General features: G+C 42.4%; 1 protein-coding gene across 1 annotated transcript in view; it reads left to right on the plus strand.

The window, feature by feature from the left end:
• Positions 1–22,886, plus strand: part of LOC121873162 — a 433,416-nt gene that overhangs the window by 162,481 nt on the left and 248,049 nt on the right. The window contains exon 8 of the mRNA XM_042376488.1: positions 10,058–10,259. Within this exon, the coding sequence (XP_042232422.1) occupies positions 10,058–10,259 (202 nt within the window). The remainder of the gene's footprint in view (positions 1–10,057; positions 10,260–22,886) is intronic.

The raw sequence follows: 22,886 nt of genomic DNA on the forward strand, positions 1-22,886 counted from the left end.
ATAGTCTAAGGTGGAGTTAGAGGAGAATAAGGTGCCAAAGAGATTGGCTTTGTCAGGGGGAGAGTTGGCTATAGAGTTATCAGGTTGGAAGAGAGGAGGAAAAGAAGGAGTGCAGAAGTTATTACAGATGTTTTTGGTTAAGGACCAGAAGGATTTATGAGAGGAAGAATTAGTTCAGGACAGCGGTCTTTCTTTTCATAAAATTCCGCTTGGCCCTACGAAGAATAGCCTCACAACGATTCCTAGTAGTAATGAAAGAGGTGTGGGTAAAAGGAAGAGATAGTTTCATAGCTCGATATGCCCTATCTCTCTCCCTGCATGCAAGAGAGCAGGAGCGATCAAACACTGTTAAGGGTTAATGCGAGGGAAAAGAGTGAAGTTGGATAAGGAAGGATGAAGAAACCTCTGTTTAGTTATGTTGAATTTGTGGTTATGTTATTTATGCATGTACAATCGCAACAAAAAGTATCGTTGCATACTGTAGTGTGAACAATATGAGACCAGTGACGATAGGTATTGGGAAAGGCGAGTTGTTCCAGCCGTATGTTGGCAGCCCTGTAATCCTGCTGTGCAGCCACTATGGCCTTGTCAAGTGAAACAAAGCGTTATAAATAAGGTCGGGAAATGATAAATAGACAGTATGAAATATGAGGAGCTCCCTGTTAACAAAATTATTTGTGATACTTGTGAATATTGCCACATTAGTTTATGCTACCAAATAAACCACTCAACCTGGTCGTCCTGAGGGGTGTTGCAGCGTGGACGGCCGCTCCGAGACCTGTCGTCTGTAGCACCAGTTTCGAGGTATCGCCGAATCCATTGTGCAGCGGTGTTCCTGTGGACACCAACCCGCTGGCTAATATCTGTGACGTCAAACCCTTCGTTATGAAGGGCAATAATAGCTCCTCGTGTTCCCTCTGAGGTTTTCATGTCGTCTGGCACATGTAGATCTCTACTGCTTCATATTGCCTCTGTTTTACACCCACGTTCACCGAGACCGAACCCTCGCTCGTCATTCAGTTGACACAAAGCAACAATCCGAAAAGAGGAAACAAACACACTGATTGTCAGCCATATGGCAACACCTAGTGGGGGGGGGGGGTTATGAGGATACACTTACCAACCTTCCCGACATATCACAGTGTATACGTATCGTTTCGGAAGTCTTCGATCTCACCCTGCACCGATACTTTTTGGTGCGAGTGTACATTGCCATCAGCCATCTTGCACCGGTTATAAGAAATTTGATTACAATCATCCTTTCAAATGCCAACAGATGACTTCCTTGAGAGTCATGGTGTGTACAGGTTGAACCTCGATTTAACGGCATCGACAGAACCTGGACTGTGCCATTAAATCAAAGTATTGGGGGGGGGGGGCATCGCTGATGAAACCATTGCATCAAACTTCCAAGATTATCATATTTGTCATAATACTTTAAGTTAGAAATTATAAATGTTTCAAAAATGGTGTTGATATTTATATCAAGTAATTTTACTTTTTTTAATAAAAAGTAATAAATTTGAGCAAATAACTGTTTTTTCTACATATAATTCAAGTCTATGTCAATAAACATATAAAACACATACTTTGCATGGAACGTAAATCAATCCGGATAATATAGTAAAACATAGTAAAACCATTTTCTCTAATACAGAAAAGAAGAGTAAAAATTACAGTACTCTAATGGGGCTTAGAAATAAAGAGAATGTAATATAAAACTATAAAATAAGAATGTAGGGTTACGTGATATTATATTGTCGAGCACTCAGGATGGATGGAAACTCTAGGTGGTGGTTTTCTTATATAAAATATATTGTATACAAGACAGTCTGGTGCTGGAGATGCCGTGTGGTGAGGAGCTGCTCAGTAGACACGTTTGGTGAGTAGCGTGCTGAAGGAGGCAGATGTGCAGGAGCTTCGTTAGAGATGTTGCATGTTGCTGGCCTCCAGGTTGAATGAGAGCTGGACAGCGAGGAGCTTGCTTGGAGGAGGTGTTGCATGTTCAGGAACGTAGAGTAGAATCTCAATGGAGAGACAGAGCTTATATACACAGCAGCCGGAAGTAAACCCGTGGGAACTCGCCGGTTTCTTAACTCCGTTGCTAGGGCGTAGCCTGGTTTGAACAGTTGGCTGGTTGCTAGGCTACTGTCGCATTGGAATGCGGATACGCAGTTGTAGGGAAGAGATCCACTACAAGAAAACTGAAGTTCATGGGTGTGTTTGTTATGTGTGGGAAGTGAATACATGTGTAGATGCCCCATAATGTATATTACCTGACATTATTATTTTCTATCTCTGCTGCCGTACGAGATGTTCGACAGCTGCCCGGCAGCCATGGGCAAGATGCCCATCCGTTATAAAAGTCAGTTGTATTCTGGTTTCTAGAGAGTAAACATAACGCTTGCCACTCGACTTTTCTCCCCCCCCCATCCCCCCAACACTCACTTACTTTTCCCTCAGCCTTCATAGGGTAAGGACGTGTGTAGTCGGCGCTGACACGGCCGTGGTCTCTTGATCATGGAGACAGCTGCCAGCCCTGTCTGTCTGGCACTCCCCTCCCCGGTGTCCTCCTTCCTATCTGGATTTATCAACATCCTCACACCAACAGTACAGTGCAAAGATTGACAATCAACCCACAAGTGATATACAAAAGTGGCAATTTTAACTTGAAAGAAAAGCACAGAAACACAGCAATACTGAGTATGGCTGGATCTGACCTAACCTGACCTGACCTCACGGCTTCACCTGACCTAACCTGAAGGATGGAGCACACCTGCCACGTGGCCACACATCTGCCCAACTGCATCCAGCCCATACGAGCCCGAACTGATTGCTACAAGACCAGCCCAGTCCCAACCATTGTAAAAATTATCAACACCTAATTATTATATATCATATTTGTGTCACTTATGTTACTTGTATATCATTTGTAAATCAAGAGACCCATTCTCCAATTATGTAATTGTATATTTTCAGCCTTCCGGTTGCCATGCTCTTTCAATAAACCGTTAATTATTATTATTATTATTTTTACACACACACACACACACACTCACTCACTCACTCACTCACTCACTCACTCACTCCTCCTTTCCTCCTCCTCCTCCTCACTCCTCCTCACTCACTCACTCCTCCCTCCCTCACCCACTCACTCTCCCTCCCTCTCTCTCCTCTCTCTCTCTCTCTCTCTCTCTCTCTCTCTCTCTCTCTCTCTCTCTCTCTCTCTCTCTCTCTCTCTCTCTCTCTCTCTCTCTCTCTCTCTCTCTCTCTCTCTCTCTCTCTCTCTCTCTCTCTCTCTCTCTCTCTCTCTCTCTCTCTCTCTCTCTCTCTCTCTCTCTCTCTCTCTCTCTCTCTCTCTCTCTCTCTCTCTCTCTCTCTCTCTCTCTCTCTCTCTCTCTCTCTCTCTCTCTCTCTCTCTCTCTCTCTCTCTCTCTCTCTCTCTCTCTCTCTCTCTCTCTCTCTCTCTCTCTCTCTCTCTCTCTCTCTCTCTCTCTCTCTCTCTCTCTCTCTCTCTCTCTCTCTCTCTCTCTCTCTCTCTCTCTCTCTCTCTCTCTCTCTCTCTCTCTCTCTCTCTCTCTCTCTCTCTCTCTCTCTCTCTCTCTCTCTCTCTCTCTCTCTCTCTCTCTCTCTCTCTCTCTCTCTCTCTCTCTCTCTCTCTCTCTCTCTCTCTCTCTCTCTCTCTCTCTCTCTCTCTCTCTCTCTCTCTCTCTCTCTCTCTCTCTCTCTCTCTCTCTCTCTCTCTCTCTCTCTCTCTCTCTCTCTCTCTCTCTCTCTCTCTCTCTCTCTCTCTCTCTCTCTCTCTCTCTCTCTCTCTCTCTCTCTCTCTCTCTCTCTCTCTCTCTCTCTCTCTCTCTCTCTCTCTCTCTCTCTCTCTCTCTCTCTCTCTCTCTCTCTCTCTCTCTCTCTCTCTCTCTCTCTCTCTCTCTCTCTCTCTCTCTCTCTCTCTCTCTCTCTCTCTCTCTCTCTCTCTCTCTCTCTCTCTCTCTCTCTCTCTCTCTCTCTCTCTCTCTCTCTCTCTCTCTCTCTCTCTCTCTCTCTCTCTCTCTCTCTCTCTCTCTCTCTCTCTCTCTCTCTCTCTCTCTCTCTCTCTCTCTCTCTCTCTCTCTCTCTCTCTCTCTCTCTCTCTCTCTCTCTCTCTCTCTCTCTCTCTCTCTCTCTCTCTCTCTCTCTCTCTCTCTCTCTCTCTCTCTCTCTCTCTCTCTCTCTCTCTCTCTCTCTCTCTCTCTCTCTCTCCTCTCTCTCTCTCTCTCTCTCTCTCTCTCTCTCTCTCTCTCTCTCTCTCTCTCTCTCTCTCTCTCTCTCTCTCTCTCTCTCTCTCTCTCTCTCTCTCTCTCTCTCTCTCTCTCTCTCTCTCTCTCTCTCTCTCTCTCTCTCTCTCTCTCTCTCTCTCTCTCTCTCTCTCTCTCTCTCTCTCTCTCTCTCTCTCTCTCTCTCTCTCCTCTCTCTCTCTCTCTCTCTCTCTCTCTCTCTCTCTCTCTCTCTCTCTCTCTCTCTCTCTCTCTCTCTCTCTCTCTCTCTTTCTCTCTCTCTCTCTCTCTCTCTGAGGTTTTGGGGTGACTAAAGAAGCCAATACAGGACTGGCACGGTTGATCACAGATGTTGCACATGTGGGGGCTACATCTAGTGTGGGAGGGGTGGCGGTAGCGTCTTTCCAGTGTTGGCACTTGTCTGCCTCGTCAGGTAGTCGGGCTAACTCGAAAGTAATGACGCCTTCTATGGTGCTCCTCCAATTGTGTAACAAAATCTTCTTTGTAACAGTAACTGTTTAACAATCATGGGGAGAACATAATATCTCTACCTTTACCAACTGTGTAACTGTTAAGGTCACTGTTACCTTTGTATAACAACTACTTGTGAAGCTGTCATATATGTAACAACCTTCTTGGGTTGTCACTACTTGTAACAATCACTTTTGAAGCACGTTACCTTATATTCTAGACGTACTAAAATATAGATCAAAGTTTATTGGGTCTTCAATAACGAAATCCAATAGATTTCTTTTGTGTATTTATTCTAAAAGGTTTCTATGTACACTTTCAAAAAGGATTATCACCATAACTTAATGACTGTAGCTATGAGTGTTAAATGAGGACGGAGGCTATCTTATAGTAGCTCTTCTAAATATGTCCGATTGATGTGAGACTGGGAGTGATCTTGAGCAGAGACCATTCAGGGAGAACGGAAATATATCCAACGTCCTCCCTCGAGGAAAGACGGAGCACCACAATGATGGCTCTAAACGTCTTCCTCTCGTCAGGGTTATCAAACTACTGGCCGCAATAGGTGGCCAAGGAGCCGGATACTTATCCCTTAGCTCAGCACAATGTGACATGACTTCCCGTGGGCACACCTTTTCACATGCTCTGAACGCTAACCTCATAGCTAGTGGAAAGTTACAGGGGGTGATAGTTATACAAGTCTAATGTAATTAACCCACATTTATATAAATACTTCTGTCTATAAAACGGGCTAATATAAGCGTTATGGTTTTGAGTAATTGTCTCCCATGTGAGGGGGTTGATTTGGGACTTATTCAGGTTTGTCTTAAGACTATCCTCATACCTCTTCAGTTACCCGCCAGCAGTACATTTACTATTCGTTAGTGACTCCAAAGTAACTGCTTTGGCTGTGTAATGTCGTCCATGCGGTTACAGTAGAACGTCGATTTAAAGCGATTCAATTTAAGATTATTGATTTAAAGGTACACCCACAATTAAGGACAATGTTTTAATTTAAAGCGAATCATTGCTATTTTGTGCGAGTCAATCTGGTGCATCATATTTTAAAATTTGCGCCAAATGTTTCTCTGGGCACACTACACTATCCTAAGGGCAAAGCTGTACTGTACATGTACTCAAAATAATGTACTAAATGATCACTAAAATTTTTGTCTAGTGCAAGCTATAGCATGATTATATTCAAATTAATCACTATCTTTTAAGAATTTTCAGCAATGTAAATTATATTCTCCCTGGTCAAAGCTGTGACATTTTATAAACAAAAAACAAAAATTCAGTCTAAAGGACATAAATAAACAAATAAATACTTCACTAGACCTTCGGCCCCAACTGTCAAACATGTCACTGTCACCCCCCATCTTCCCAGCCAGGGTTGGGTGGTTATAGGCTTACAGTTTTTATCTTATATAATATCACAGACTAAAGTTAGGAGAATATAATTTGCATTGCTAGAATCCTTGCAAGACAGCAAATAATTTGAATATAAACATCATATATTTTGCACAAGAGATAAAAATTATAGCTCTTTGTAATAAAATTAATTAGAACATGTCAGTTCCGTGACATTTTATAAGAGAAAAACTTAGTCACTCTTAAGGACAGATAAGCACTAGACCTTGGCATCAACTGTCAAACGTATCACCTTACCTTTTCCCCCCCTCCCCCCCTCCCCCCAATCTTCACATCATCTGATCGCTAGTAAACAGACCATTTCACGTCCCATAATTTTAGTTGTGTTGATTTATGAGTGTTTGTTTTAACATAATACTACAAAACACAATGTTCTGTTTATTCTAGGAAATGAGCTGAGTTGCATCTGGGGAGACTCTTAGTCTTTATAGTATTTTGTATTTCTCTCGAGTACCAAACTAAATTACAGTCTCTCCTCGACTTACAACGGGGTTCCGTCCCGACGACCAGATCGTAAGTTAAATTGGTCGTAAATCGAAAAGGCGAAAATAATACATAGAAATTCTAAAATGGGTGTCTTTTTTTTCTCACCACCACGAGAACTCTCACTTTTACGCTTACCAGCCATTTTAAAGGGAATTACAAACAAAAATTTTGTCGGTACACAGCGGCGATCACTAACGTCGGGACTCAAAAATACGTAATGTGAAAAATATTTTATACGACCATGTCGTATGTCCGGGTTGTCGTAAGTCGAGGAGAGACTGTATTCCATTGAAACTACACTTCGATTTAGTGCGAATTTGGTTTACAGCGACATCTCTTGGAACGAATCTCATGTTATATCGACGTTCTACTGTAACATGGCCAGTCCAGCGTAGTTGTTTGTGGATAAAGATAGCCTCAATGCTCCTACAGTTGGTGTCAGCAAGAATATTGGCATTTGTTCTCTTGTCTTCCCTGTGAACACAGAGAATAGAACGTATGTTTGTGAAAGTCTACCAAAGGCTTGAGATGCACATCTGATCCGATGTTGAATCTCTTCATCGATGTCTGCAGTGGTGGACAGGTGGGAGCCGAGATACTGAAAGTGGGTAACATTAGAGAGGGTAGTACCATTAAGCTGGATGGATGGTGGAGGTGTGTCTGAGCCAGGGGATGCTTATAGAGAATCTGAGTCTTACGTACATTCACCTCAAGGCCGAAGTGTGCATACGCATCTGCGTAGGTGTTCAGGATCTCCTTTAGGTCGCGTTCAGTGTGAGTGACAAAGGTGAGGTCGTCTGCATACTGAAGTTCAGTGATGGAAGCTGCCGACACCTTTGTTCTTGCCTGGAGTCGTCTTATGTTGAAAAGACCCTTCATCCGATACTGGATGTCCAACCCACTGGTTAAATTTGCACTGGCGCAAGTATGGAAGGCAGCCAAGAAAATGGAAGAGAGAGTTGGTGCCAGTACACATCCTTGTTTAACCCCTGTTTGGATGGGGAAGAAGTCGGACAGGGTGCTGTTGTTCAGCACACTGCTGTTCATGCCAGTGTGAAGTTGCCTCACAATGACGATGAATTTTGGTGGATAACCAAAATGGGCCTTGGTTAGGTTGTTGAAAGCCATGTACAGGTCACGACGCTGTTCTCTGTACTTTTGCTGTACAGTTAACCCTCACTTTACGCGGTCCCACATTCCGCGTTTCCACGTTTACGCGGTGCCCTGCTGGAACCCAGGATGCTCACATTCCGCGGTGCGTGTACCCCTTTACGCGGAGAGCGGCTGGCGAGCCGCGCCATTTTTGGATCCAAACCTCCCGCCATCCGCCATGTTGTGTAAGCGGCGCGAACATGGTGCGCACAAGGTCGCCCGCCACCCACCACAGCCGGCGCAAGTCAGTGATAGTGATAATTATGGTGAGGATATGGACTTATATGGACTTTGGGGAGTTTGACAAAGAGGCCCTGCAAGCCTCTGTGGTGGATAGTGATACAATTGATACAAGTGACACAGGTGAGGGCCAATAATCTGCCCTCTGCCTCGGAACCAACCGCCCATCCCCGTGTGCCCAGCCATTTTTTCTACAAATGTAAGTGTTAAAAAACCTAATATTATTGATATTTCTCTTAATTATTAATTGTGTGTGCATACCATCATAAAGTTAAGATAATATTTTTACTACAACATAGTTGTGTGTCGTCAAAAAGTGGAGTTTGGGGATCGGCCCGGACTCCATTTCAATTAATCCCATATGTTATGTTATTCACTTTACGCGTTTCTCACTTTACGCGGGACCCTCCGGGTTACATTAACCGCGTAAAGTGAGGGTTAACTGAATTTGGCGGGCAGCAAAGATCATGTCCGTGGTGCCACGTGATGATCTAAAGCCACATTGAGATTCTGGGAGGAAGTTTTCCACCTCGGGAAGAAGTCTGTTTAGGAGGACTTGGGCGATAATCTTGTCAACTATGGACAGCAGCGAGATCCCGCGGTAGTTGCCACAGTCTGTACAATGGCACCCAGTCTGAGTTCTTCCCCATCTCTTTTCCATTTTCTTGGCTGCATTCCTTATTTGTGCCAGTGTCAATTTTGCCAGTGGGGCAGACATCCAGTATCGGGTGAAGGATCTTTTCATCATTAGACATCTCCAGGCTTGAAGAAAGGTGTTGGCAGTTTCCTTTACTGAACTTAAGTCACACCTCCTCCATCCATCCAGCTTAACGGTACTACCCTCTCTAATGTTACCCACCTTCAGTATCTCGGCTCCCACCTGTCCACCACCATGGACATCGATGAAGAGATTCAGCATTGGCTCGGATATGCATTTTAAGCCTTTGGCTGACTCCGTACCCATGTCTTCATCTGTAGGGAGCTGAAATTATATACAAAGTTGCACATATATCGAGCAGTGGTCCTCTCCACCCTGCTATATGGCAGCGAGACATGGGTTACATCATAATTATTATTTTATTATATTCCCCCCCCCCCCTCCAGGCTTTGATGTGAGTTATTAAAAATGACCTGTGCCCGAGTGGACTCATGCCTGTAAAAAAAAATATAATAAAAAAATACAAGAGGCATCTCAAGGCACTTGAAAACTTTCACCAATGTGGTCTACATTCCATCCTCTGAGTTGGCTGAGAAGACACTAGAAGAAGTACCAGTATTTTTACTGACACCACGTTGGACTGGCTATGTTACCCGTATGGATGACAATAGACTGCCAAAGGAACTACTTTAGTCACTTAACGAATGGTAAACGTAACGCTAGCAGGCAATGGAAAAGGTATAAGGATAGTCTTAAGACAAACCCAAAAAAGTACCAAATAGACCCCCCTCACCTGGGAGACGATCACTCTGCACCATATTACTTTGAGGAGCACCACACGAGAAGGTGTCAATACTTTCGAATTAGACCGACTGCATACTGAGGCAGACAGGTGCCAGCACCGGATAGATGCTGCCGTCGACCCTCCTGCATTAGATGCAGCCTTCCACATATGCCACATCTGTGGACTGCCCTGCCGGTCCCATATTGCTCTCTCGAGTTACCACAGAGCTCACCAATGAAGGTGACATCCTTAATAACTCGTATCATAGCTGGATGATCGTCATACTCGATTCCGAGTGACAACAAAGTAGTAATAGTAGTTTATTTATGTTCTGGGCCCTTGGTCAAAATGAGTTAATTTCAATTTCATGGACAGGAAGGCTCATTCTTACTTGTGAAGAGGTTTTGTCTACTCCTTTAACCTTTCCTCCCTATTCTTTTGAATCCACTGCTGCTTGGGAGATGCTACTCCATAGATATATGGATGACTGATTTAAGAATGTTTGCCCTAGATTTTACTTTTATTTTTAATAACCATGGTAATTTTATTAATTTTTTCATAATAAGCACTTCAATTTTGCCCCAGAATGTGCCTGTGCCAACTCTGGACCAACTGTGTCAGATTGTAAGAGAGAGAGAACAACAGTCATCAGTCAAGATGAACCGTGTGGCCACAGGGCCAGTGATAGAGAGTACATCAGTTGCTCCTCGGCAGAGACCCAAGGCTTCCTCCCTTACTGCTGCTGGCAGTACTCTTCCACTAGGGTTGCCGCTCCAGAACACACAAGGTTAGTTATCTCAAGGCTTCATAGTTATATGAATATCAAGTTTGTAAATCAAACACTCACACTTTAGCATCCATTGCTCATCTCTTAAATTTTCATTATTTAATAATAATTTAACCTTGTTACCCTAGGCATCACTTCTTTCAGTACCTGCCACAATGCTGAACCAACACCTGACCTCAGTCAGATATTTCGGCTTTGTTCATTCTTTTTTTCGAGCATGCCTCCTCACAGAAGGACGATCACTGTTTACACCGACGGCTCTAAGTCAGATGCGGGGGTGGGTCTTAGGGTAGTCTTTCCTGAATTCTGTTGGGATGGTAGTCTCCCCACTATGGCATATATTTTTACTTTAGAGCTTTCTGGTATTTTTCTTGCCCTCAAGATTATTTTTACCCATCCTCATATCGATTTTACAATTTTTAGTAATTCTTGTAGTGCTCTCCAGGCCTTAGCTAGTGTCTCATTACCCTATCTCTAAGCTATAGATATTTTACAGAGGCTGTTTCTCATTCATCGTCAGGGCCAGAAAGTAAATTTTTGCTGGGTTTCGGCCCAAGTGGGGGAGAAGGGGAATGAGCATGCTGATCCATTGCAAGTCCTGATGATCTGGTGAGCCGTATCAGAGGGAGGGAGAAGGGTTTCCCAAACTAGGTGGGTCACTGGGGAGGGTCCAGGCAAATTGCTCCTATCTGCTGCCGGTTTTGAGAGCAGACCGACAGCATCATCCCCAGCTCAGAGAACTTGAGCTGGAATCTCTTCCATTTGTTTGCCTTGTGTGTCGACCTATAATGCTGGGAGACAGGAGTCCTGGAGGGTAAGTGACGGTGCACCCTGCGGTTAATAACACCTCTTTGGTCCCCTATTTCAACTTGACAGGTGGCTTGGTTGGGGCTGATCAAGTCAATCGGCTGGTCACAGTGTGGCTAGTGTCCAGCGGGCATCAGTGGGACTGGCATTCCTATTGTTTTGTAGCTGTTGTCTTGGCCCCCTGGTGGTTACCTGTGTATACTCCCCCATCACCCCGAGGGTCACCAGGGTTTTATCTCTATTGTTGACCTCCTCTTTTTGGGTTCTGTGGTGGGTGGGAAAATAATGTTTATTTTGATCTTTTATGGGAGAATCACACTCCTTTGCCAACCAGATTATACCCCTGATGACCCTGGACTCTCCTCTGAATTTCCCTGTCTTGTGCCTGCATTTCCTCCAGATGGATCATCAGTTGCAACATTGGAGCCTTATCAGGTTAAAAAATAAAAGTGGCTCTGGGTCCCAGCGAATACCCAAGTATAAGAGCTGCAGGAGGCCCACTGGCTCTGGCACTCTCCATGATGTTTCTGCCCGTGAGATCTTATCAAGTGTGATCAAACTGGTTGATTTTGTAAAATACCTAATGCTCCATATTGTGGAAGGCCAGCCTGTAATGGACCTGAACAGTTTGCTGTTCATAGGTCAGTTGTATCAATTTGTGGAAGAGAACCAAAAATAACCACTCAGTGAGATGATACCCTCCTAGTGGAGGTCTCCTCCCCAGAGGAGAGTGCTCTATTCCATACCCTGTCTGAGGTACCTGGTGCCCCCCCTTCTCGTGGACTTCATATACCACCTTTAATCATTGTCGAGGAGTGGTGTTCTCGATACTCGGAGGAGAAGCTTCTGGAGGAGCTCTGAGTTCAAAGGCTGAGGAAAGTAGACAGGTTCTACAAGAAAGTAAATGGCATTCTTACCCCTACACCAATGTTGTTATTGACATTTCATTGCTTTGAACTTCCAACCTCTATCAATGTTGCTTGGATCTCCCTATAGATGAAACCATACGAGTATGTCCTAAACCCTAGGTGATGCTTCCATTGTCAGATGTATGGCCATGTCAACCACGCTTGTCATTGGTTACAGCAGGGTGTTCCTGTAGTATATGTTAACTGTGGTAAGGTTCATAAGGGTCAGAAATGTGTGGGTCCTGTCTGCTGTTTTCATTGTAGTGAAGCACACCTGGCCTCTTCTAGTGAATGTGATGGGTTCTGGTAATTTTTGATGACTGACCTGCCACTGATTTTTCATAGAAAACGATTTTAAAAATGCCGCAATTTCACTGTGTTTTATAGTGGACACTGCTATTCGTTTGGCAAATGTGTTAAAAAGTGGTTATTTATAAATTAAACCTAACTTTAGTTGATAAGAAAAATAAGCAGCAGAAGCATTGTTAAAAGACCTCACCAACCTAACCAAAGAAACCTACCTAGCTTGCTAGCCATGGGGCTCCGCTTCCCAGACCCTCCGGCATATTAACAAGTAAATGGGCACTCCACTATGTCGATCATGGAAGGGGAGGGGGGGAAGATTCAAGATCACCGCACTACTACTGTTGACACAGCCAGCACATAAATTGACACGAATAGATGGCGCTTCGTTGATGGACTGGGCTGAGACCTCATTGAGCTTATTATTGGTGTAATGACAAGCTGACTTCACTGGGGGCAACAGGTGGGACTGGGGAGTAACTGTTGCTGACCCCTTCTCGTTTGTGACTCTCCTCTTCTTCCTCAGTCCGCCCCTTTTAATTCAGTTTTCTGGGTCAATCACCTGTACAAAATGATCTTATCAATGTTAGTTTATGGTGATATGTCCTGTTTACTGTAGGCCAGTTCCTGGCATGACCCCTCCATTCTGCCAGCTGGAGGGCAGCATTTATTGGATTAGCAAGGTCCTATCACCTGTTCTCTCATCACACAGAGGCAAGAACTCCTTTTCCCTTCATGTCTCTTGTTGGGTCAGGTCTCTATCTCATTTGATTACTGTAGGGTGGGTTGACTCAGGGGGTGTACACCTGCTTCACTAGTTACTGCTATATGCATTGTTCTTCTTCCGGGCTGGACACTTTGATCTGATGGACAATCATTATAACCCCTTCTTTACCTCTTTACCACATGCTCCTGTCGATGAATACAGACATATCCCTCATTATAATGCACTCACCCGCCCCCACCTCATTGCGCAGTGTGAAGGGGGGGGGGGGGTTATAATTATACCCGCACTCACAACTGTTTATTCTGTTGTAATGAGGTGAAATGGCCCCATTATTAAAAGCAGAGTATCCCAGGACTCACCTCACCTCACTAGCAGAGACAATTTATGCTAGTCAACTGAATTCCTTCATTAGCTGGAATCCCTCAAACCCAGACCTGTCCGATAGCCTGAATTGAAATTTGCTTGGAAAATAATTCCCAAAGCCGGAATTTTCCCCAAATTTCCAACTTTAGGAACAAAATTTCCGAGGTTGAAATCTAGAGCATTTTCTGAAAATGTCTTAATTTAGATGAAAGCTGAAGTATTTTCTGGCGGGGGACCTGACCTGACCTAACTCAATGTCAGGTGGGAGGTAGGGTGGGGGATTAGTGGTCTCATATTACTGACCTTCTGATGGAATGTGAGGTCACCCATTCTTGTGTGGGGGATTAGTGGGTCTCATGACCTGAAGATGTCTTGAATAAACATGAAAGCTAAAGTATTTTTAGGGAGATTGTGATAAGTATAAGTATAAATGAGCAAAGTTGTATCCCTTCAACACTACATTACATAACATTTTAAAATATGGAGTGAGAAAGCAGAATGGTGTGGGTGATTAGAGAGATGGAGTGGAAAGGAGTGGTAACATGCACCAGTGTTGCCAATTGATAAGCTCCTCAACAGCTGATCTTTTAATTCACCTCCATGCAGTCACACAACAAGACCCTCACTGGATGCTTGTTGTCTTAATGCGTGTGTGTGTGTGTGTTGTTTCCTTTCCAATTAATCGATTTCCAAATCAATTTACAATCGTTTTCATCCAATACTCTTTTCCATCTCAGTCGAGCCTCGTCCCACACGTTTCCATGTCCCGGTTGTTACTTGGCGAACCTGTTAGTTGTGTTCATAATGATGTGACATCCCTCCGAGATAGTTGCGCCGACGTCTTCGCCACCAGTCACGTTGGGTGGTTCCACGTCCCCTAGTACACTCGCCAGCTCTTCAGTGTCAATTGCCTAATGACACAGACTCTTCCATAATTTGTTGTGTGTCGGTAGTATGAATGTCCTAACAACACTGATGATCTCTCTAACAGCTGGTCCGCTGAGACAGGATTATTGTTCTCTTATTAACGTGATGCAGAGTGGGGCGTGGTAGAAGCTTCCAACATCATGACACACAACCAGTTCTTCAATTAATTTTATGCATTCATCCTTCATGATACACAAGTCAATTTCAGATATCCATGTATCCCTCCGTTTAAATGATAAATCGCCTTCTAACTGCTTTCCGTTACATGTTTGGTGGTTAACTACAACCATACAGTTGTTGATACACATATATACACATATTTACCGTGGCTATTGACAGTATAATCCTTTACTCCGCTGTACTCCTATAAGTCACCATTCTGATCCGTGATGCGTGGCTCTCCGACCCTCGCGTTGAAATCTCCGATTACGATCACTTTCCCAGGTCCCACAGTGTGCTCAGCAAGTGCACCATAGTGCGATGGCTGGCAATATGGTGAATCCTCTGGAGGCATGTACACGCCACCTAGCTTGAGGCTCGGTGACCCCAACATTACCACCCAGATCTAGCCTTCAGTATCAGTGTCTACTCAAAAGATGTTTTCTGATAATTTGCAGCTAACAAGCATCACTACTCCTCCTCTGTGATGGCCTTCCTTTGATACATTGGTATAAACATTAAATCCAGGAACACTCAATTGGAAATATTTCTTTGTTTCTAATATTCAAACTACAGTATGTCGAAATTTAGAACAAATTTAAAAATATTTGCTCCTGAAGTTTATCCATAAATCCGGCAATGTTCCATGAACACAATTTTAACTTGTAAAAAGCGTCATGTTGTCTACTAGTTAAAAAAACAAGGTGAATATCTGTCTATGATGACGCCGTCCCTCCACAACACTCGATTCTTCCATTCATAATATATATTCACTCAAACGTTTTCAGGTTTCTCCTTTTCTTCCCGTTCCCACATCCTAAGACTGCTGCCTCCTTCCTGACGGCTGGGTGGACATCCTTCTTAATATATATTGTCGACATTGGTTCTCCGGCATTTTTAAGCTGTTTTGCCACTCAAAATACACACACCTCCAACACACACTCTCCAACATTTATTATTATATATTCTCGTATGATCAGCCTCTTATGGTGTAAGTTTTATCATGGTTAACATAAAATATTAAACACACTAGAAAAAATATGATGTATAATTATTAATTTGACATCAAAATTACATGACAAGTCAAATAAATTATAGGAATAAAATATGAATTATGCTGTACATTTGGGTGTGTAGACTGGGGTAGATGACAGGTGGTAGAGGGAGGACAAGTGAGCAACTTGCCTCCTGGCCCGTGCTGTCACCCAAATTCCAGTGCTGTACTGTATTAAGGTTCATTTTGGTTCTGTTGACGTCTTAACACAGCTTAAATGCTGTGTTGTAGGTTGATTGTGTCCTTTGTACAACAATTGTACAGTACTGCACAACAAACTGTACAAAAAACAGGATTCCAGCAATGCAAGTTATATTCTGCTAATTTTAGTTTGTGATATTTTATAAGATAAAAACTTTAAGCCTAAAACTACCTTCACCCTGTTTTGGGAATGCTTCTTAGGGAGGCTTCTTAGCCCAGAATCCCCCTTTTTTTTTGTGTCCGAACCTTCTGAAATCCGGATTTATCGGGTCCGGATCTTCTAGGATTTATTGTATACACATTAAACCCTTGGTAACTCAGCGTTTGATAACTCGGAATTTCATATATGGATGAGTTTTGGGGGTTTGTTTTAGACTGAAAAACTCCCTATACCAAACTGACTGTTCACTAATTTTTTCACTATAGAGAGGTATGTGGCCATAGACTGGAGGCTAGATAAGTATAGTCTTTTCTTGTTTATAGTGACACATGACCATCTTTATCCCATTCCTAGCTGGTTTAATCTCTCACTGGCCTGTACTTCACAAATGAATGGTTGAAGTATGGAAGTACTAATTTAAGCCTGAGGGAAAGAAAGAAATGACTTTGTTAACTTCCTTCCTCTCTTATAGCATATGCTGAATTAAATGGGATTTACTGGAGAGTCACTGTTTTCCCTCTTACTCGTGATTACCAAATCCACATTAACTTTCAGGCTACTGTGTGACAATGAAAAAAAAGAAGAATAAAAGTAGCGGCAAAAGAAAGAATCATTGTTGCCCACATTGCCTCTCCACTCAACACTATGATGTGGTTCATATGTGGTAAGAGAGACTTCCACAAATTTGATTAAAACTTCTGTATACTGTAGACCCTTGCCATTCGCGGGTTTGCGATTTTGACAATTCGCGGTAAGCAGATAGCGGCTTTGGTGGCTAGCTTGCAAGCCTTTTCCTGCAGCGCAATGAGTCATCCCGCGCGCCCACAGCATCTCATCTCCCTCTGTTCGCCCTCACCCAGTACCTGTGACCTAGCATCTTGTGTTGTACTCTCCAAACTTTCGTGTTTCTTTGTGAAAATGGCCCCTAAAAGACAGCCTAGTGTCAGTGGTAGTGATACAAGTGGAGTGTAATGTAAAAGGCGGAAGTCAGTGATGACCCTGACAAAGAAAGTTGAATTATTAGTCAAGTTAAAGGAGGGGACTAGTGCTGCTGCGGTTGTTTGGTGTGAAGGAATCCACAATACAGTATATAAAGAAAAATGAACAAGCAATTTGTGATATTGTTCAAGCAAGTGCTCCTGCAAGTGCTAAAGTGGCGCAGGTTGTTCGTGACAAGTATATGGTGAAAGCTGAGAAAGCACTGAACAATTTGGATTGTGGACCAGCACTGCAAAAATGTTCTGATCGACAGCAATGTGATTCGTGAGAAAGCTTTAAGTCTTTAAGCTTATTTTTAAGAGTCAACAGGTGGTGAAGGGGCTTGTGCAGCTACTGAACCAACTTTAAGTGTCAGTAAAGTTTGGTTCGAGAATTTTAAGAAAAGATTCTCTCTCCATAATGTGAAGCTGACTTGGGAGGCTGCATCAGCTGACCACACAGCCACAGGTGCATTTACTGCCAAGTTAAAGAAAAAAATAGAAGAGAAAGGCTATAGACCAGAGCAAGTGTTTAATGCCGATGAATCCGGTCTATATTGGAAGAAAATGCCTGGTAGAATGCACATAAACAAGCAGGAGAAGTATGCCCCTAGGTTCAAGACAGCCAAGGACAGTGACACTCATTTTCTGTGGCAGTGCAGCTGGCCACATGATCAAGCCTGGCTTGCTTTACCACTCAGCAAACCCCAGGGCTTTAAAAGGAAAAACAAGAACCTTTTGCCAGTTTTTTGGCAGTCCAACAAAAAGGCATGGGTAACTGTGCAAGCATTCCTGGATTGGTTCCATAAATGCTTTGTCCCAGAAGTGGAAAAATACCTTGCTTCCAAGAAGATGGAATTCAGGTGTTATTATTGATAGATAATGCACCAGGCCATCCATGAAGTTTGCAGTTTAGCCATCCAGGTGTAGTGGTGGTGTTCCTCCCCCTAACACCACTGCTTTTATTCAGCCTCTTGATCCGGGTGTAATACACACCTTCAAGGCATATTACACCCGACGCTCTTTTGGTCGTATCCGTAGTGCCCTGACCTTGATGTTAGCAAGTGATGGAAGGAGTACATCATTATGGACTGCATTACCAACATCAGTGAAGCATTCAATGAACTCAAACTAGAGACAGTGAATGCTTGTTGGTGATCCTTATGGCCTGAGTGTGTGAATAACTTCCAGGGATTTCCGTCCATTGAAAAGAATGTGAATGACATTGTTAGTGTTGCACATCAGTTAAGTGGTGAGGGGTTTGTGGACATGGCTGCTGAAGACGTGGAAGAGCTGATTGATGGGCATGGAGAGGAACTGACTGAAGAGGATTAGGAAGAGTTGGTAAAAAGTGCCGAGGAAGAAGAAGACATTATGGAATTACAACAAGGAGGTTGGGGCTTGGACAATTTTGGTGAACTATTTCGACAGGTAAGATGGGAACTGATTTCATTGTTGATCACGGCCCTTCCATGGAACGCAGCCTCAAGATGGTCCAAGGAATTAACCAGGAATTGTTTCCCTACCAGGAAATGTTTAAAGACCTCAAAGCAAAGAAGAAACAACTAGCAATCACGATGTTTTTCAAGAAGAACCAGCTGCTACCGCTGTCGCTCCACCCTCTTCCTCCCAGCCACGCGCCACCTCCTGTTCGTGCGCCTCTCCACCACCCGCCTCTCCACCACCCGCCTCTCCACCACCCGCCTCTCCACCAACCACCATTGCATTGCCCTCTTCCACCAGTGATCCTTATGATCCCCCTATGCTTCAGTAACCAGATGTCTCCCTATGTACCGTGCACCACTTCATCAACCTCCAGACTTCCACATACGAATGTAATTATAGTACTGTACAGTATTGGTGACTTAAGTTTCTCATACACAGTATATGTACTATATATTAATGCACTAAGGCAATATATAAGTTGCTATTTGCAGTTCTGCCAATTCGCACCATTCCTTGGAATTTAACACTCGCGAATGGCAAGGGTTTTCTGTACTTAATAAACATTAAACACAAGGCACTTCCTAATAAAAATGACTACACTTTAAACATCAGCTTTCACTTGCTAAACCAAATTATGGTAAAACAAAAAGGAGAAATTAAAATTTATTGGTCAGTTTAGCTTACTGCTGCTTCTCCCTTAAAACCCACTAAGTCCTCCATAATTTTCATATAAGAGACTTAAGAAACTTACAAATTTCAGTATTGTATTATAAAGATTATGCTGCCATCACTACTAATATAAATGAAGAAATAATATTATATGTACAATGAATATCAAGAATTATGCAATATATATACAGTCATGCGCCGGTTAACGTCCTAGATACGTTCTTGGAAACGTGACGTTAACCGAAATGGACGTTGTCCGATCATCACATAAACTTTTTATTTATACTTACGTGTATGTGGAATACTATATACGTACATATACACTTTTACTCTTAAATCACTACTGTAATGTGATACAGGTGATTAATTTTTGTCTCTTGTGCAAAATACATGACGTTTATATTAAAATTATTCACTGTTTTACAAGGATTCCAGCAACGCCGAGCAGAGGGGGGAGAGAGTGGGTGGGAGCGAGCGAGGGGGCGTGGGGGGAGGGGAGGTAGTACGTTTGACAGTTAGCACAGGCCCAGGTCTAACGCGTGTATATTTATCAGTTCTTAGGTGACTAAGCTTCTCTCTTATAAAAAGCCAGTGAAATGACCTGGGTGAATATAATTAACATAGCTGGGATTCTTGTAACATACTGATTAATTTGAATATAAACATGCTATAATTTGCACTAGACAAAACAATTTTAGTACCGTAATCAAATTAGTACATGTGCACTCCAGCTTTGCACTAAGGTCATTTATTTCTATTACGTTTCTTTTAGTATGGTGTGTGCATGTAAATGGATGAAAATAAATGAAGAAATCTATGTAAATCTACCCAAAAATACAGTTGAAAAACTTTTTTATAAAATGTACTACAGTACTGTACACTAATGTACAACAATTTTTATCTCTTGAGCAAAATATATGACGTTTATATTCAAATTATTGGCTGTCTTGCAAGGATTCCAGCAATGCAAATTATAATCTCCTAACTTTAGTCTGAGATATTATATAAGATAAAAACTGTAAGCCTAAAAGCCTGGCTGGGGGGGGGGGGGACGACGGCCCGCCACCCAGCGAGGGGTTGGGGGGTTGAGGTGATAAGTTTGAGGCGAAGGTCTCTGTGTGTTTATTTAACAGTCCTACTAAGCTTCTCTCATTTTAAAATGCCAGTGATATGACCTAGGAGAATATAATTAACATAGCTGGGATTCTTGTAAGATACTGATTTATTTGAATATAAACATGTTGTAATTCGCACTAGACATAACAATTTTAGTACCGTAATCAAATTAGTACATGTGCACTCCAGCTTTGCACTAAGGTCATTTATTTCTTTTACGTTTCTTTTAGTATGGTGTGTGCATGTAAATGGATGAAAATAAATGAAGAAATTTATGTAAATCTACCCAAAAATACAGTTGAAAAACTTTTTATAAAATGTACTACAGTATTGTACACTAATGTACTACATTTTTTATATCTTGAGCAAAATATATGATGCTTATATTCAAATTAATCTCTGTCTTGCAAGGATTTCAGCAATGCAAATTATATTATCCTAACTTTAGTCTGAGATATTATATAAAATAAACATAAAGAAATCACCAGGGTGGGAAGAGGGGGCGGGAGGTGAGGTGACAGAATGTCTGGCGTTTGTTTGTTTATTTATTTGAGATAAGATTTGACAGTTGGCGCTGAAGGCCTGCGTGTTTATTTATCATTACTTAAGAGTGACTAAGCTCTTCTCATAATTTGCCACCCAAACGACCTGGGTGAATATAACTTACATTGGAGGGATTCTTGTAAGATAGTAATTTATTTGAATACCTGTATAAACAAGCTATATTTGCAATAGACATAACAATTTTAGTACCGTAATCATTTAGTACATGTACAATACAGGTTTGCACTTAGTTCCATTGTTACTGTACAATATTGATTAAATTCACTAGATAACGTAGCCTGGCCGCGCAATCTATAAGAATACGCAATGCATACGTGACTGTGCCCGCTCTAGGTCCATTTAGGTTTGCTAGGTCCCATTATTTGATTTTTTTTTTTTTTTTCAATTTAAATTTTAATTGTTTATTCCTTGATAGAGGAAGCGGGATCCTAGTGCTGTCACTTGGTACCCCTGTACCTTAACACCAGAAGCAACTGGCCAGTGTCACAAGTATATACAGTACAGTACAGTCATCCCTTGGTTATCGCGCCGAATTGGGACCCCGCCGATAACGAAAGTACAGAACCTATGGGATTTATTCTAATTGGTTCAGGCACCCAAGACCCAACCCCAATTTTCCTATTTTGTGACCATTTAGACCCACTAAATATATTTATAATGTTATGGTAAATATCATAAACACACATAGGCATGGCTAGGTTTATTACAAAGTGATGAAAAGGGTATGCTTAATACTGTAGTCCACAAAACATGTAGCTATGCTTTTTTTATTTGGTCCCCCGTCATACGAGTCCGTTTTCTCCCACATCAGGACGCCTTAGTCCTCCGTTTTCTCTCTTAATCTTAGAGTGCATCAGAAACTGTACTATTTTTAGTAATGCCACAGAATTTGAAATTGCAACCCCAATTGCAACTGGGGTTGCAATTGTTGAGGCAACTAGATATGTCTGATTACACCAAATGTGTTATTGTCAATTTGTAGGTGAAAGATTTTATCCTCAATAGATATAGGTTAACATTTCACCTGTAGGCAAATGCTTAAAAAAAGCCTAAGTAAGGAAGCATATTCCTTTAACACATATTATCTGACCAGTTGGGGGAGGATCATCGTGTCTCTGTCAGGGGGTCGTGGAGTGGTGGTCCAGCAGGCGTCACTTTTGGGGGGGGAGGGGGGACACAGACGTATATACGATCGGACGTTGTTCGGTCGGACGTTAACCGGCGCATGACTGTACTGTATCGGAGTCAGCCAAACCATTGCTCACTCTACCAAGTATGGAGAGAGAGAGAGTGCCTCATCAACATAGCAGTCTAACCACAGCCACAGAGACTTTGTCGGCTGTTGGAGGAGTTACGTCCAAGTTCCACAAATTTTGAATTTTTCAGTCCATAACAGTGAGAAGGTGTTACTTACAGCTAAATCACTTGTTCCTGTCCAATTGGATAATGTATCTTGTCATTAAATGTGTCAAGCTCTCTTTCAAAAGGCAGGCATTTAGGAAGGGTGTTTGGACCTCATAGCTCACTATTTTCCTTCTTTTCACTCCTAAAATGGGACTTTATACTTTAATCCTTCGTCTTTTTTCTTAATGAAAGGTGCACCTTAAGACTTAAAGGGTTGATTTGTGTGAAATTACAGTACTGATAATAATGAGCTATTCTTCTAGGAATGTTGCCTAAATCAATCCTTGAATCTAAAATCTTGTTAAGTTTTGTCAACAAGTGTTACCAGAAGACAATGATGTCAGGGTTGCATCAAAATTTATTTCATAGCGAAGGCATTGCCAAGCAAGGTGGAAGTATTTGAAAAAGGGGGAGTTAGTATAGCAGATGTACTGTGTTAGAATATTTTTAACACTATGTTCAAACAGAGGCTGAAATCTTATAAATGGGGCTGAAAGTCAGGCATTTTGGCTTAACTTTATGGAATTAATGAACTGAGCATTAGGTTCATGATACAGGTTGTACGTCTCTAGTCCGGCATTCTGTGGTCCGGAACGATTTTAGTTTGCCCAATAGGTAGATAGGCAGCTATTTTATTTTATTTTATTTTTTTTATTTTATTTTTTATCTGAATTATTATTATTATTACAGGAGTATTACATTTTTGCCCCTCAGGCTCCAATGTGGGTCAGTGACCTGTGCCCGGGTGGGCTAATCCCCGTAAAAAAAAAAAAACTACAAAGCCGCAGGAAATTAAGGTTTGTTTACATCCGGCAGTTCGGCTCTCTCTCTCTCTCTCTCTG

This window comes from Homarus americanus, unplaced genomic scaffold (genome assembly GCF_018991925.1).
Source record: "Homarus americanus isolate GMGI-L3 unplaced genomic scaffold, GMGI_Hamer_2.0 scaffold32929, whole genome shotgun sequence".
Classification (NCBI taxonomy): Eukaryota; Metazoa; Arthropoda; class Malacostraca; order Decapoda; family Nephropidae; genus Homarus; species Homarus americanus.